Here is a 15047-nt window from a genome sequence, read left to right on the forward strand (position 1 = left end):
TGCCCAGCTCTTTTTACATATTATTACCAGGGACAATGTCTGCTTTCTGAAACTTTGGCACAGGAAACCTTACCACAAATCCTGCCTGCCTGCCTGCCTGCCTGCCTCCCTGCAAGCTTACCTCCTGAAAAATTAAAACACAAACACATTCAGCAAAATAACCTCACAACCTCCATGTGATCTTGCATTCCTCGGTGCACGACAAAAATATACAGCAATACAAACTCTCCAACATGGAAAAAAAACTAAAATCAAAACCTACACTCCCGGGTCCCCTACAAGATTGACACAAGTACATTGCCTGACACAAAATAGGTTCCTGAAATTTACCTTTTGTGCTCAAACACAATACTCACAATTCCCACCAAACACATCCCCGGAGACACTCACTCACATTCCCAACCATCCCACCTGATATATAGTGGCAACCATACTCTTGTAAAAACTGCTGTTTGAATTTTAACCCTGCTAAGTGTTGCTGTTGCATCTGATTAAAACACTGGGTACTTACCTCAGCTTACAGGTGAAGACCTGGAGGCTAAGGCAATTTTCCCTTGCCTGGGAACAGGACCACAGGAGATTAATTACCACTGACTCAGTAGCTTCGGGGATAGAAATTGTAGATAACCTTTAGAGACTAACCGCTGAGCTCTGCTTCCGTGTTATCGCTATTGCAAGATAGGGCCACATTCCAATGTCCAGCAGGATGTGACTGGGAACCAACCCTGCGGGCTGTCCCCAGTCTTTAAATTTTAGTCTTGAGGATTTAGAATTTAAAACAAGGGAAAATTCCTGTGGTTTGAACCTTTAAAAGGGACTGCCTACCCCTAAAACGGTGCAGTCATTTGGAGTCCACCTGGCTGTCTTGGACAGTTCAATAAATCCTTGCCTGCTTTTTTTAATTAATTAATCAGCCTCCGGTAGTCTTATTTTAAACCCAGGGTTCGACCTCACAACACCACCTCACTTACACAAACATTAGCATCAAAAACTGCTGCACCGACGCTACCACTCAACATTCGGCTTCCATCCAAAATCTACACAACACACTCACACCTTACTTGCCTCTTCCTAGGCCTGCCTACGCTCACTCCTCAACCACAAACACATGTCCTACCACAACACACACAACGCAAACCATCGTCCACGCTCCTTCATGACCAACAACACAACACAATGAAACACACTGGCCACACACACACACACACACACACACACACACACACACCTCCAGGAAAAAAACGAGGGCCAGCAGGACAGACAGATCATTCACACCCACAAGGCCTAGCAGAAAACTTCCTCCCCATTTAAAAAGCCCAATTATCAGGCAAACATCAACAATTTACAGCCTTTTCAACATCCCCAGTCCTTTTGCATTAAGCATCCACCCTGCTTTCCTCACAATGGCCCATCAAGGCTCCCTTTCCGGATTGCCCTGGGGAGGGAAATAGCATCTGCATATCAATAAGAGCCTCCAGAGACACTTCTGGCAAAAATATACAAACTACCATGCCCTGCCAAAAAATGGACAATTTTTGATTCTCCTTTCAAAGCCACTACATCGTCCTCAACTAAAAACCACACTGACTCCACAACACAAGCAAAGGCATCAAAACCTAAGGAATTCATTGCCTGAACAGACAATAAAAAGATAGACCGTGAAAATTTGATTTAAAAAAATCCACATATTACCACAACACCAAGAATCTCACAAAAAAGACAATCTAACATTAAAAATGCATCCGCTGTCTACCAAACAGGCCAACCGAGACACCAAATAAGGAATAACACTTCAAAGGACATGGACAACACTTACAAATTAAAACTTGACACAACACATACCACTGTCTCAGGATACAAAAATGCCTCCACCTCATCAACAAACAACCTCACCTAGGAGGCACCTCAACGGGTACCCTGCCTCACCTCACTTCTCACATCAGCACAACGCTTGCGAGCTTACACTTACAACACACCACTACACACACGTGTGGCTCCACCCTCACCAGGTGAAGGGTCCTTTACACAGAAAACACTGATGGACATAAATTAGGCACCTACCTGGATAAACAACTTACATCACAAGCACAAAGGAACAGACTTCATCTACACTAAAAACTCCGGCACCTACTGACTCAATGCCAATCACTGTCCTCGGACTCTGTGTTGTGGGGTCGAACCCTGGGTTCAAAATAAGACCACCGGAGACTGATAATTAATTTAAAAAGCAGGCAAGGATTTATTGAAATATCTGGCCAGGACAACAACAAGAGCACCACAAGCAGGTGGTCTCCACACGACTGCACCGTTGCAGTGGTAGGCAGTACCTTTTAAAGGTTCAAACCACAGGAAATTAACTTTGTTCTAAATTATAAATCCTAAAGACTAAATTCTAAAGACATTACTACCTACAGTAACCTGTTAGATTTTTAATTTTCAAACCATCTTTTGTGGTTAGCTTAGGTCTCTGGGTTTACAAGACTGCCACCAAAGCCTTCCCTGAGCTTGTCAGGTTAGCATATGGCTCTTTTCTTCCACAGTTGTAAAACACAATTACCTACGCTGCTTTTTGGCGTCAACTTCCCTGGCCCACCATCAGACCGGAGGACTTCGCCTGATAGCGCAGATGAAAGCCTCTCCCTTTTAAATCGCCTGGACTCTGTGTCTTGCTTCTGCGTCTCAAACCGCTCAGCTGGAACTTTACAACAACCACACTTCACTCCACCACCTTCCTGATTCATCTCACAGCTTCTCTTTCCCGTGGGAGGACACCGCCCCGCTCCTTTGTCCCATACCAGCCCCTCACCTACAACCCCACAACGCTTCTGCACTCAAGAAGACAAAAACAAAAAGAAAAAGAAAAAAAACGTCGTATGCCTTTTTTAAAATTTCAATAATCCATACGTAGCAAAACTTGACCAACAAAAAAAGGCACGCACACGGCAACCTGAGCCAAACCGGTTTGAACAATTGGGTTTCGGCTCAAACCCAAATCTTGAAACGATTTCTCACACTTTGTTTCTTAACGAATATGTTGGTGACTTCTTATTTTTTTTCTTTCCAAAAGTAAGGGACAGGGATACAGAGTTAGAAACATGGATGACAAACAAACATCAATCAGCTGCTCATGCAAGCCCCCCCACACACACACCGGAAAATGTGACCGCAACAAATGTACATGCCCTTGACCGGGTAAGAACCGGGAACCTTTCACTCCGCAGCCAGACGCTCTAGCCACACAATCAGCCAAATAGGTTTGCACAATTTCTTATACTTTGGAGTCCATGGGAGAAATCATAAGTAGAGGAAAACGCACACACACTCTGACATTCAGGAGACTCATCGACATTCTGGAGAGACTTTCCAGAACTCACTGCCTTTTCAGAGCATCCTCAAGGGGGAACAGCTACTTTCCTCGTCAACCAACATTTACACATGAACCAAAAGTTAGAAAAGGACACACACAAACAAGGAAATGATCCAAATGCCCCCGTTAAAAACAGCCATGGACCCACTGGGACGACGGCGGAGACACAGGAACTGTAAGGACCACCAACAACACATGGGAACTACAAATTGCCAAAAAATACCAACATACACATAAGACAATCTCATGCCATCGTTTCTTCAATAGAAAAATATAAAAATCCACACACACAGTGGACCTACTGCCCGAATAAATGTCTCTTCTCATACCTCCTAGCTAACACGGAGCTTTGACACGACCTTAACAAACACACGGCAAACACGATGCACAACAATATCCACGTGTGGACACAGTGCTCTACAAATACCACTTTGCAACACCTGGTTTCACACAATTTCATTCAAACAAGGACACAGACGTGCAGGACGTGAAAGAAACCCAACCCACCCACACAATTCTGGGCGGCGGGGTGACTGTGCTATTTTGCAAAAACAAAAGAAAACATTTAGAGGGCTGCAGACGACCTAGCAATAACCATTCACAACAACAAAGAAAACACTTCAGATCCCACGGGGAGGTGGGGGGGATGCACCCGCAAGGAGACCAAAAACGGAACTTCAACCTCAATACCACCTTTCACAACTAGGTCCTCCCACAGGCAAAACAACAATGGCCCGATCAAGATGCAAATGGCTCGTCCTCAGGGAACAGATTGCCCGCCCCAGGACTTAGACATCTAGTAACTCCTTTGCATTTCAATCTTTGCATTCAATTGCAGCCTTGGGGCTGGGGGGGGGGGGGGCGGCGCTAGAATTCGCTTAAATTTGCAAGCGTGCCAGGCACCACTGCCCTCACTAAGGCCAGAAAAAACGGCCTGCAAACCACAAGGGAAACACAACCAGAACTCAACACACAAATATTATAACACCCCAGCTGGTTTTTCACAACAAACAGTGCTCAACGCACTTCCATGGCATCAGGGAATCAAGCAAACTCAAACTGCATCTTGGGGGAGGGGGGTTTGCCCATGGGGGATGCCAGCAAGCCCAATGCACACAACCACTTCATCATGAAAACCTTACAGGCAACACATACCCCGGAACATGAACTCCACATAGGGGGCTCAAACACCTGCAGATGGCTGCCTTCAAAATGGCAAATATGAGGGGAAGGGGGGGACACGGGTCCACATAGCCTCGGACAGTGGAACGGAGCCTCCTCACATGCCTCAGGGACATCGCCTCCCAACAACAACACTCACTCCACAGTAAAGATGGAACATTCTTCACATAACAATGCAATCCTATTCTCAACAAATCACAATCAACGTCACACTATTTAATTTAAATTTAAAATAAAAAATTAAACCTCCTCACAACTGCCTCTGAACAACATTTAGGAACACTCAGCTCCATTCCAAAACACTTGGCTACACACAACCACAACTTCCACACACAAAAAAATTAAATAAGTAAAAAGAAAACGCAGAGTCACCACGCGCCTCAGGAGACGTCACAAATAACAACACACCTTGGCCATGAACGGCACCTCACCTGAGGGGCGCAAAAAAAGGATAACCCCTTGACAACACACTCTACAAAGGCACACATCGCCCCAACACATCACAAGGAAAACTCCCCAGCAAAACAACACACAAACATGTCTCATTGGCGACACCTGATGACCAACGCAAGAAACGCCTTCACAACCAGACACCTATCAGCAACATGGACAGGAGCACCAAGAAGCATCATCGCTGAGGACTTGGCGACATCTACTGACAAACGGAGGAAACGCCTTCAAAGAGAGAAACCTCTCAGCACAATGTCATCAGCGAGGACTTGGCGACACCTGCTGACCAACGCGAGAAACGCCTTGACAATAAGACACCTCTCAGCACCATGGACACAGACGACATGGCTCGCACAGAGGTCCCTGGGAGCAAGTTGAAAAGAGAAATCTCTCTCTCTCTCTCTCTCTCTCTCTCTCTCTCTCTCTCTCTCTCTCTCTCTCTCTCTCTCTCTCCCCCTCCCTCCCTCCCATCTCCTACATCATTCAATTCAAACAAACTCTATGCCAGAATAGAGTTTCTTTAAAAATTATTATTTTTTTAAAAAGCACGGAATGCAGCAAAATAAACAAAAAGCAAAACCTTCACGTGTCATCACTTCTCTTGCTGCAGCACTTCATTTAAAAAATTACTCATTTTTGACTTGCAATATCACACAATTCACAAAATTCACCAATGATTATATTGCCATATTTCACAGACGGAAAAGGACACATCAAGCCCAGTTTAAAAAATCCAAATTTCACTGAAAGGACTAGGCCTCACACGTGCTGCTAACACCACAGGACAACACCTTCACTCACACAAAAGGAGCCTCACAGGCAAGGCTTGCGATGGCACATCTTTAACACTCAACAGCACCACCTTCCCGCTGCTGCTCACTCATCACACCATCAACTTACAACTTACACAGCTCAACACTCTCCACTTCAAAAAGGACTGGATCGGGGGGGGGGGGGGGGGGGATCTCATTCAGGGTGCCACTCAGTCATCTCACGCGGAACTGCCAGACAACACTCGACGGATAACCCCTTGGCGACCATCGGAGAGAAGGGGTGCACAACCCACAATAAGAATTATCACGAATTCCAATTCTCCCTCATCAAGGATTCCAGATTTCTCCCTCCTCTCTCTTCCTTTAACAAATAATAAAACAACTTTCCAATACAATTAAAAAAACAATATGTTGTGCAGAAACCGGTTTGGCTCAGCGGTAGAGCGTTGGTCTGGAGACTGAAGAGTCCCAGGTTCGATTCCGCTCAGGGACATGTACATTGGTTGCAGGAACATCACCAGTAGGGTGTGTGCAGGAGGCGACTGGTAGATGTTTCTCTCTCATTGACGTTTCTAGCTCTCTATCTCTCTAGCTTCCTCTCTGTAAAAAATAAATTAAATATATCTAAAAAAAAATGTGTTGCAACAAAAACTACTCACCACAATCTTTTTAGAACACATTTGCATTAAAAGACTCAATGGATAGAGCGTGGGCTTGGGGACTGAAGGGTCCCGGGTTAGATTCCGGTCAAGGGCGTGTACCTTGGTTGCGGGCATATTCCTAGTAAGGGGTGTGCAAGAGGCAGCTGATCGGTGACTCTCTCTCATCGATGTTTCTAACTCTCTCTCTCTCTCTCTCTCTCTCTCTCTCTCTCCCTTCCTTTCTGTACAAAATCAATAAAATATATTAAAAATAAATAAATAAATTTGAGATACTTAAAAAAAAAAAAAGGGAATGTGTCTACCATAAACAACACTCACAAATAATACCAGCTGCCTCTTTAACGGTGGCCTTGCCGTTACTGACGGCTTCAATCATGGCACCCTATAGAAAGCATGTTTGGGAATGGGGGTGGGGATTGGTAAGGTATGTACACATATATCTTTTTTTAAAATATTTTTTTCATTTATTACAGAGAGGAAAAGAGAGGGATAGAGAGTTAGATACATCAATGAGAGAGAATCATCGGTCAGCCTCACACTGGGGATATGCCCACAACCCAGGTACGTGCCCTTAACCAGAATCGAACCGGGACCATTCAGTCCGCAGGCTGACCCTCTATCCACTGAGCAAAACCGGTTTTGGCACACATGTAATATCTTAATAAAAATAAATAAATAAAAACTTCAAAAAGAAAAGAAAAAAATAATGGCAGCCTCTAGGGTACTGACTGGCACAGTGAATGCACAGGTTCACAATGTCATTGCAGCAGCCGAGCCCTCTCTTTGGGCTGGCCAGGAAGGATTGCAAAATCTCGTCCATCCAGGGAAGGAATGATTCCCACCTGGATGATTTTGAGGTTTGTTTATTTGTTTGTTGTTGCCCCCCCCCCTTGTTTTGGGGCAGAATTCTTTGTTACGTTCTCAGGGCATTAGCTGGAATTTCAGTGCCACAGACAGAAGCATACAGTGTTATTTCTTGCATGGCTACAAAAGTAAACTGGTAACTAGTAACCATAGCCTGGTAACTAGTAACCAGGTAACTAGCAACCAGGCAACTAGTAACATGGCAAGTAATAACCTGGCCACCAGTTGCCTGGTAACCAGTTTAACAGTTTACCAGTAACCAGGCAATCTGTTACCTGCTAACCGTGTAACTAGTAAGCAGTAACATGTATCCTGGTAACTATCAATAGTAACCAGTATCTTAGTAACTTGTAAACTTATGACTAATAACCTTAGTGAAGGATACCTGTGACGTCTTGCATGCCTTATTAGTGGATTATGGTGGCCTCTCACAAGGACACTGCTTCTCACACTACTCCAGTACCTCGCTGTATGGACTGGCTGCATCCATAATGGCGGCCTCCACGGTACCCACTGCTGTAATCGTAGCAGACTCCTCAAGGACAGCGGCCTCCAACGTAATGGCTGCCTTAGGAAAGGCCACCTGCCCCGTACTGGCTGCCTGATCAGTGGAGGCCTCGCTGTAAAGATGGTATAGATAATGGCAACCTCTCTCGAGGACGCTGCAGCCTCACCATACTCCAGCACCTCTCTGTAAGGACTGGCTGCCACAATAATAGTGGCTTCTAGGTTTAGAAGGGATTCATTATGTCAGTGCAGCAGCCAAGGCCTCCCTTTGCAGGGCTGGAGCGGGAAGAGGTGAAGAACACACACAGCTGTGACTCCGGTACTTCCAGGGATGGAATAATTGCTGCCCTGGCCAGCTGATCTTGTGACCATGTTTTCCTGTGTAGAATTTTTGGTCGGGTTCACAGGGCTTGAGCTGGGATTTGAACACCAGGGACAGAGGCACAGTGTGCTATTCGTTGAATGGCCACAGGAGGGCAGCAGAAGATAGTTTTTGGCCTGACCGCTTCCTTTGCAGGTCCAGTGTGATAAGTATACAGTTCCGTAGACAGATGTGTACAGTATAAACAGTAACTACCTTGAAAGAAAATGAAAGCGTTTATCCTATAAAACCAGTGTATAACTGCTCTATGATTAAATTCTGATAAATCACAAAATAAGGAGTCCTTACTCTTAGCACATTTCTACAGAATTATTTTATCTTTCCTTATGAAAGAAACAGGCACAGGTATCAAGCAGAAGCCCTTAAGTTACCAGAACACGGTTCAAAATGACTGTGCTGCAACACCAAACTATTAACTAGAATATTTTCATCAGGAAAAAAAAATTTTTACAGCTGATTTAATAACATTTGAAAAACAGTGCTCAGTAATAATAACTCTAATGTCACAGAAGTAACTTGAAAAAATATGGAGCAATGTTAGGATTGACTAGGATCCTGGAAAGAGTGACTCATTTGGATGATTCTCAAATACAGAGTAATTCACATTTTGCAACACAAATTCACCTTTCACCCTTCAAATTCATCTTCAGCAAAGTAAAGTCATATTTTGCAAAGCAAATTCTCTTTCCAATTACAATTTGCCTTTTCCACTTCTGACCCAACCCTGAGGGAGACTCTGACCCTGACCCATCACCCTGAAACCCTAACATCAACTCCAGCCCTAGCCACAGCCACAGCCTTGGCCTCTGGCCCTTGAGTGCCCTCAAATTTATATTTTTAAAAGTGAGTACAGGGAGCGTGAGGCGCAGCCTGCCCAGTGGATCTTGCCAAGGGACTGGCCTGGTTGCATGCCCCGCAGTGGCAGACGGCAGAGCACTGCTCCCCAAGGAGCAAAGGCGGCCCCCCATCCCTGCACACCATCTGGCATGGGGCTTCCCGGGTCTCCGGCACGCAAGCCGCTGTCGTTAGAGCACTCGAGAGGGTCAAGGGCATATCAACCGCATGTTCCACCAGAACCTGCAGGATATGATGCTTGGCATCCACAACCACGAGGAGGACAAAGCCACATTGAGACTGCAGCCTCCCCCAAGACGTGCCTCTCCTTTGGCCTCCGTCATCCACAGCCAGCAGCACAGCCTCATCTATCTGTCCGCTTCTGACCCTACAGCCACCCCCTTATAAGGGTCTCTGTAATCACACTGGGACCTGTGGGGTATCTAGGGTGCTCCCCTCTCAGGAGATAGAAAAGGCTTGCATGTTCTCCCTGGAACTTCTGGAAGGACCTGTCTTGTGATAGCGGCTGCAGAACACTTTGAGTCTTACCTCCTTACCTCAATCACCTACAGACAGCCACTGCTCCTTTAGCCTAAGCCCCTGAAGTGTTGCAATCACACATGCTGCTCCACCACACAACCCCTCCATCCTCTGAAACACATTATCCTACAGCTGCTCTTCTGCCACCATCTTTGCAGGGATGGGGTGGGAACAGGTCAAGACCCAGAGCCGTGACTTCGGTCCATGAGGGAAGGAATGGTCGCCGCTATGGACAGCCTTGATGATTTGTTTTTCTTCTTTTTCTGCGTAGAATTTTTAGTCGTGTTCACAGGGCTTTAGCTGAAATGTCAGCACCATGGACAGAAACATGGTGTTATTCCTTGAATGGCTACAGGAGGGCAGCAGAGGATTATTTTTGGGCAGGAATTGGCTGAACGAGTATTTTGAGGGCTGGAGTAATAAGTATATAGAACCATAAATGTGTACAGTATAATCAGTTACCTACTTGAAGGAAAATATAAGCGTTTATCCTATAAAACAACTGTATGAGTCTGCTCTATGTTTACATTAAAATAAATCACAAAATAAGGGATGCTTAATCTTAGCACATTTCTACAGGTTTTTCTTATCTTTCATTCAGAAAGAGACAGAAACAGAGATCGAGCAGAACCCTTTCAGTTACAAGAACACCTTTGAAAACAATGTGTTTCAACACCAGAATCTTATGTTCAGGAAAAAAATGTGTTTACAATTTTTTTACTATGAGAAAAAAGTACTCAGTAACAATAACCTGATGTCACAGAAGTAACTTGAAAAAATAGGAAACAATATTGGAATTTTGAGATCCTAGAAGGGGAGACTCATTTTGCTGCTGCTGAAATATGATCAGTAAAGTCACCATGGACCTTATCAATGACATGTCTGAGATGATGTAGGGCTCTCACTATCCATGTTCACAGCCACTAACTCCTAAATTATCACGGAAAGACTAACAACATTGCTGCCCAAACGATGGTGTCCCACCCCAGCCCGCACAGCCTACTTCCCCAGGCCTGATATAACCCTTGCCCTACCCTATATAAACAGCTGGCTACAGGGTGCAGAACAGATTCTTGTGAATGACCTGCTGCTCTCCCATGCTTCTGGCAGTATCAGAAGTGCTCCTAGGTGACTCAACCCTGTCTCTGCTGAATCGGCTAACGCAGTGACAGGCAGCCCAGACGCATTGATTGGCAGGTTACAACGCCATCCTCCTCTCCGACTCACCCCCACGAAGTCTCACTGAGACTTCTTGTTTTTTGTTTGTTGTTAATCCTTACTGGGGGTAATTTTTCCATTGATCTTTTAGAGCCTTTGTAACCAGAGATTTACAGCTCAAAGCTATAAATGACTGCCTCCATTCCTACCCAGTGTGATGCTTGTGGACACCTGTCTTACAATGGACCTAATTCTTCTCAGAGAGCAGCAGAGTATACAGGGGTGTGACAGAACTCCTTATCTGTGCAGAGTGAGGACATTCTGGCTGTTTCTAGTCTCTTGTACCCACATGCGTTTGCCGAAACAGTGTAAGCAGCATCTCTTTGGGGTTATCTGCTGCAAACATAAGCACTGCCAAATGTCATGTGTGTGCACATTTCAAATAGACATTTCCTAATCACCTCAAGAGTTATAAACAGCTCACTTTCAACCTTTGCTACAAGAGTCATCATCCCTACCTTGAAGGGGCCTGATTCTAAACCTACAGATAGTCCATGCTCACTACTGAATTATTAGAAAATACACCTTGGTAAGAAAAAACAGTTCCTGTGTCCAGAGCAACACCCCACACAGCAATAGAATCACACCTGCAGATATGCCATGCAACTCTCCTTATTTCTGCAGCCAATTAGTGTGTGGAACTGGGGCAGGAGAAGGGGTTGGGAGGTGGAGGGAGGCAGAGTGGGTCTGGAGGGAGACAGAAAAGGCCAGAGGGGCCCCAGGACACCAGAGTGGGCCGCAGTGGGACAAGAGCACAAGCTCATCTGTCTTCTTCTGTGGAACCGTAACAACCAGGAGTCATTAACGCCCCCTTTTCACAGATGGGGAAACTGAGGCATCGTCACAGGGCCTGTTAGGACAGAGTTGAACACCTTACCTGACCTTTGAGAGGCTTCCATCAAAATACTGTCCTGCCTTAACCCGTGTTGCTCAATGGATAGAGCGTCGGCCCTTGGATTGAAGGGTCACAGGTTCGATTCCCCATGGGGGCACGAGCCCGGGTTGTGGGCTAGCTCCGCAGTGTGGGACATGCAGGAGGCAGTTAATCCATGATTCTCTCTCATCATGGATGTTTCTATCTCCCTCTCCTTCTCCCTTCCTCTCTGAAGTCAATAAATATATATATTTATGCTGACTGTCCCAGAAGGTAAAAAATCCACGTTTTTCTGGGACTCCTGATGCAGATTGGGCTGGTGAGCCACCTCCAGGCCCAGCTAGAGGCCACAGTGGATCTGGGAAGAACCACCCTCCCGCTTCCACCCGCCTCCCGCCCCGCCCCGTCCCGCCCCTCCCGTTCGGTTCCCTGATCGCCGCCCATCCCAGACGGTCCCCTCCATTTCACTTCCGGTGGGAGTTGCCTCTGCAGCCACAGGTCCGTGCGCCCCACTGGCCCGCCTGGGCCCCTCCCGAGTGCGGTCCCTGGGGCCACACTGGTGGCACCGAGAGGTACCTCCACCCACAAACCACCCCATTGGGTCAGACACTCGGTCCGGGCCAGGGAGGTGTCGGCAGGATGGGCGGTCAGGGAGGCGCCCTCAGGCGGAGGCGGGCGGGGTGACCTCAGCTCGGCCATTCCCAGCTACTGGGCATGAGCTCGGCGTCTGCCCCACGGCTGCGCGCGCTCCAGCGGCACCTGGGCTCCCGGGAGGTAGGGCAGTCCCCTTCTGTCCCATCAGCCTGGGCTCCGTCCCCCCGGCCTGGGCTCCCGGGAGGTAGGGCGGTCCCGTTCTGTCCCATTGGCCTGGGCTCCGTCCCACCGGCCTGGGCTCCAGGGAGGTAGGGCGGTTCCGTCCGCCTGGGCTCAGGGAGGTAGGGCGGTTCGTCCCTTGGCCTGGGCTCCGGACTGGAAGCTGAGCTGGGAGAACTGGGAGCGCCTGGCTTCGCACCAGCAGACCAGCAGGGCGGCACCAAGCGATGGTGGAGGGAGGGGAGGGGAGAGTCCCAGTGGGGATGGTGGGGAAGAGGTCAGCATAGCTGACAACCTGCACCTCAGTGTGTGCACACCACAGGCTCGGTCATCTCCGCCCCAGGGACATCCTGGGACTCTCCATCCCACAGGGCTGTTTGCTCTAAGTGTTGCCTCCTTGGGGCTGGTGTGGACACAGGGCTTGTCTGTCCCTCTCTCCTGGCCCAGGGCAGAGGCATGGAGCCAGTCCGCAGCCCGCTGACCACACACGTGCTGGACACTGCCTCCGGGCTTCCAGCCCAAGGCCTCTGCCTCTGTCTGTCGAGGCTCGAGGACCATGGCCAGCAGTGGACAGAACTGAGGAGAAGGTAGGTTTTGGGGTAGCGCTGCGTCCAGAGCCCTTCCCTCAGCACAGGGCCCCCCACGTCCCCTGCCAGCTCCTGAAGCCTCTCCCGGCAGGGGGCAGGGGTAAGGGGTCAGGGGTCAGGCTAGGCCAGTGAAGGCTTCCCCTCACCACACAGCACTTTCTCTTCCTTTATTCTCACTGCACCTAGTGACCCTTAGACAGAAGCAGGGGCAACGCGCACCAGCCTGGCAGCTGTGCTCTCGTGGCCCTGGCTTCTGCCCGGCACTCAGCTCTGCTGGGAGGCCCAGGCTGGCATATTGGCACTTGGGGGCCCCAAAAGCCCAGGGCCTGAGGGTGTGGAGCGTGTCCCTCCCTGTTGCGTTGGGCCCAGGGCCCACCTGAAGGCCAGCTATGGTCTTGGAAGAGCAAATGGAGTCCCCTGGGGGCCGCAGGGACTGGTTCCCAACTCCCCGAGTGCAGATGAGCGGTGCTCTCTGACCACAGCCAGCTCATCAGCCTGCACAGCAGAGTCACGGGGCACTGGGCCACCTGGAACAGGAACGGACCCCGAAAGCCACACACCATGTACTGCACGTCTCGTCCAGGTTACAAACAATAGGAACAGTGTCATCCACCTTGCCTTCTTCTCATTTTATAAATAAGCATACTGATAGAGAGTACATGGAAAAATACAGGTCAAATAGAGTGATGATTGCTCCTGGGGAAGGTGGTGGGAGGTTTCCCTCTCCTGCTTCTCTGTGCTGGACAACAGCTGCTCCTTAACCCCAGGCACTAGTCTCTCCCGAGCCAGGCTGCAGGGGTGAGTGAGGCTGCGAGTTGTGGAGATCCCGAGAGCCAGGCAGGGGTGCACCTCGTCCCTCTCCCCAACAGCTACACCGACACCGATGGCCGCTGCCCTGGGCTCCTGCTGCCAGGCCAGATGAAGGCGGGCACCTACAAGCTGACCTTCGACACAGAGGGTTACTGGAAGAAAAGGGGGCAGGACAGCTTCTACCCTTATGTGGAGGTGAGGGCACAGGCTGGCATGGAGTGGAGGCTGTGATTCATTGACTCCAAGGTCCTGCGGCGGGCAGTGTCCCTCCCCCTCTCCCAGGGCACTGACCCCTCCCCCTCTCCCAGGGCAGTGCCCCTCCCCCTCTCCCAGGGCACTGACCCCTCCCCCTCTCCCAGGGCACTGACCCCTCCCCCTGTCCCAGGGCACTGACCCCTCCCCCCTCTCCCAGGGCACTGACCCCTCCCCCTGTCCCAGGGCAGTGTCCCCTCCCCCCTCTCCCAGGGCACTGGCAGGCAGTGAGTTCACCTGTTTTGAGCTCCCAGGAGAAAGGTGTCCCTCCCCGGGCCCCGGGTCAGGCTGTGGGGGGCAGGGTGGAGGGTGACTCAGCCCCTGTGGACACAGGTGTTGAACAAGTCCCATCCAACTCACTGGGCCTCACCTTGCTGCCTCCCCTTCGTCTGACCTGTTTCAGGGTGGGCACCTTGGGAAGCCTGGCAGGCCCAGGGCCCTCAAGCCAAGAGCTCCCTCTAGAGCGGATTCAGTCTTGTCCACAGCCCGTTTCCAGTCACCAGGCGCTGGCCGCTCTGGGGCTCCCTGGGAGCCAGCCCTCAGGCCACAATCCGGCTTCTCCAGGGAAGCACTGGGGACAGTGCTCCCTCCTGGTGCTTCTGTTCTCAGGTCGTTTTCACCATCACAAACGAAACCCACAAGTTCCACGTACCCCTGCTGCTGAGCCCATGGTCCTACACCACCTACCGAGGGAGCTGACTGCCCGCTGGTCCGAGAGCCTCCGCAGCCATCCACAGGGGCTCCCTGCTCCTCCTGGGGCCTCAGGTCCCGCTTCCTGGGGGGGTCTGGACCCCAAGCCCTAGTGGCGCTGTGACTTGGGCACCAATAAAGTCTGTGGCACCTGCAGGCTGCTGCGGTCACTGGGCACAGCTGTGCTGTGCTGCCCGGCAGGAGGTGTGTGTATGGGGGGGGGCAGCTGGGCGGGGAAGACT

At 49.4% G+C, this 15047-nt stretch overlaps 1 protein-coding gene and 1 long non-coding RNA gene across 5 annotated transcripts in view; one reads left to right on the forward strand and one right to left on the reverse strand.

Annotated features, from left to right (window-relative positions):
• The window catches only part of LOC311610288, a 33953-nt gene extending 21946 nt beyond the window's left edge, over positions 1 to 12007 (reverse strand). Inside the window, exon 1 of the long non-coding RNA XR_014792941.1 lies at positions 11657 to 12007. This is a non-coding gene — a long non-coding RNA (uncharacterized lncRNA). The remainder of the gene's footprint in view (positions 1 to 11656) is intronic.
• Positions 12008 to 12083: 76 nt separating this feature from the next.
• Positions 12084 to 14961, forward strand: LOC311633267 (5-hydroxyisourate hydrolase-like). 4 transcript variants are annotated; one of them, XM_084905644.1, is made up of 4 exons: positions 12084 to 12151; positions 12914 to 13053; positions 13923 to 14058; positions 14725 to 14961. In XM_084905644.1, the coding sequence occupies exons 2-4, from the start codon at positions 12923 to 12925 to the stop codon at positions 14812 to 14814; spliced, it is 357 nt and encodes a 118-aa protein (XP_084761770.1). In that variant the 5' UTR covers positions 12084 to 12151; positions 12914 to 12922; the 3' UTR covers positions 14815 to 14961. The 4 variants fall into 4 exon arrangements, with proteins under 4 accessions (XP_084761770.1, XP_084761769.1, XP_084761768.1 ...); XM_084905643.1 differs by having other exon boundaries at positions 12126 to 12225; XM_084905642.1 differs by lacking the exon at positions 12084 to 12151 and adding an exon at positions 12263 to 12427.
• Positions 14962 to 15047: the final 86 nt, after the last annotated feature.

Source organism: Pipistrellus hanaki (assembly GCF_964339955.1).
Source record: "Pipistrellus hanaki genome assembly, chromosome: 15".
NCBI lineage: Eukaryota > Metazoa > Chordata > Mammalia > Chiroptera > Vespertilionidae > Pipistrellus > Pipistrellus hanaki.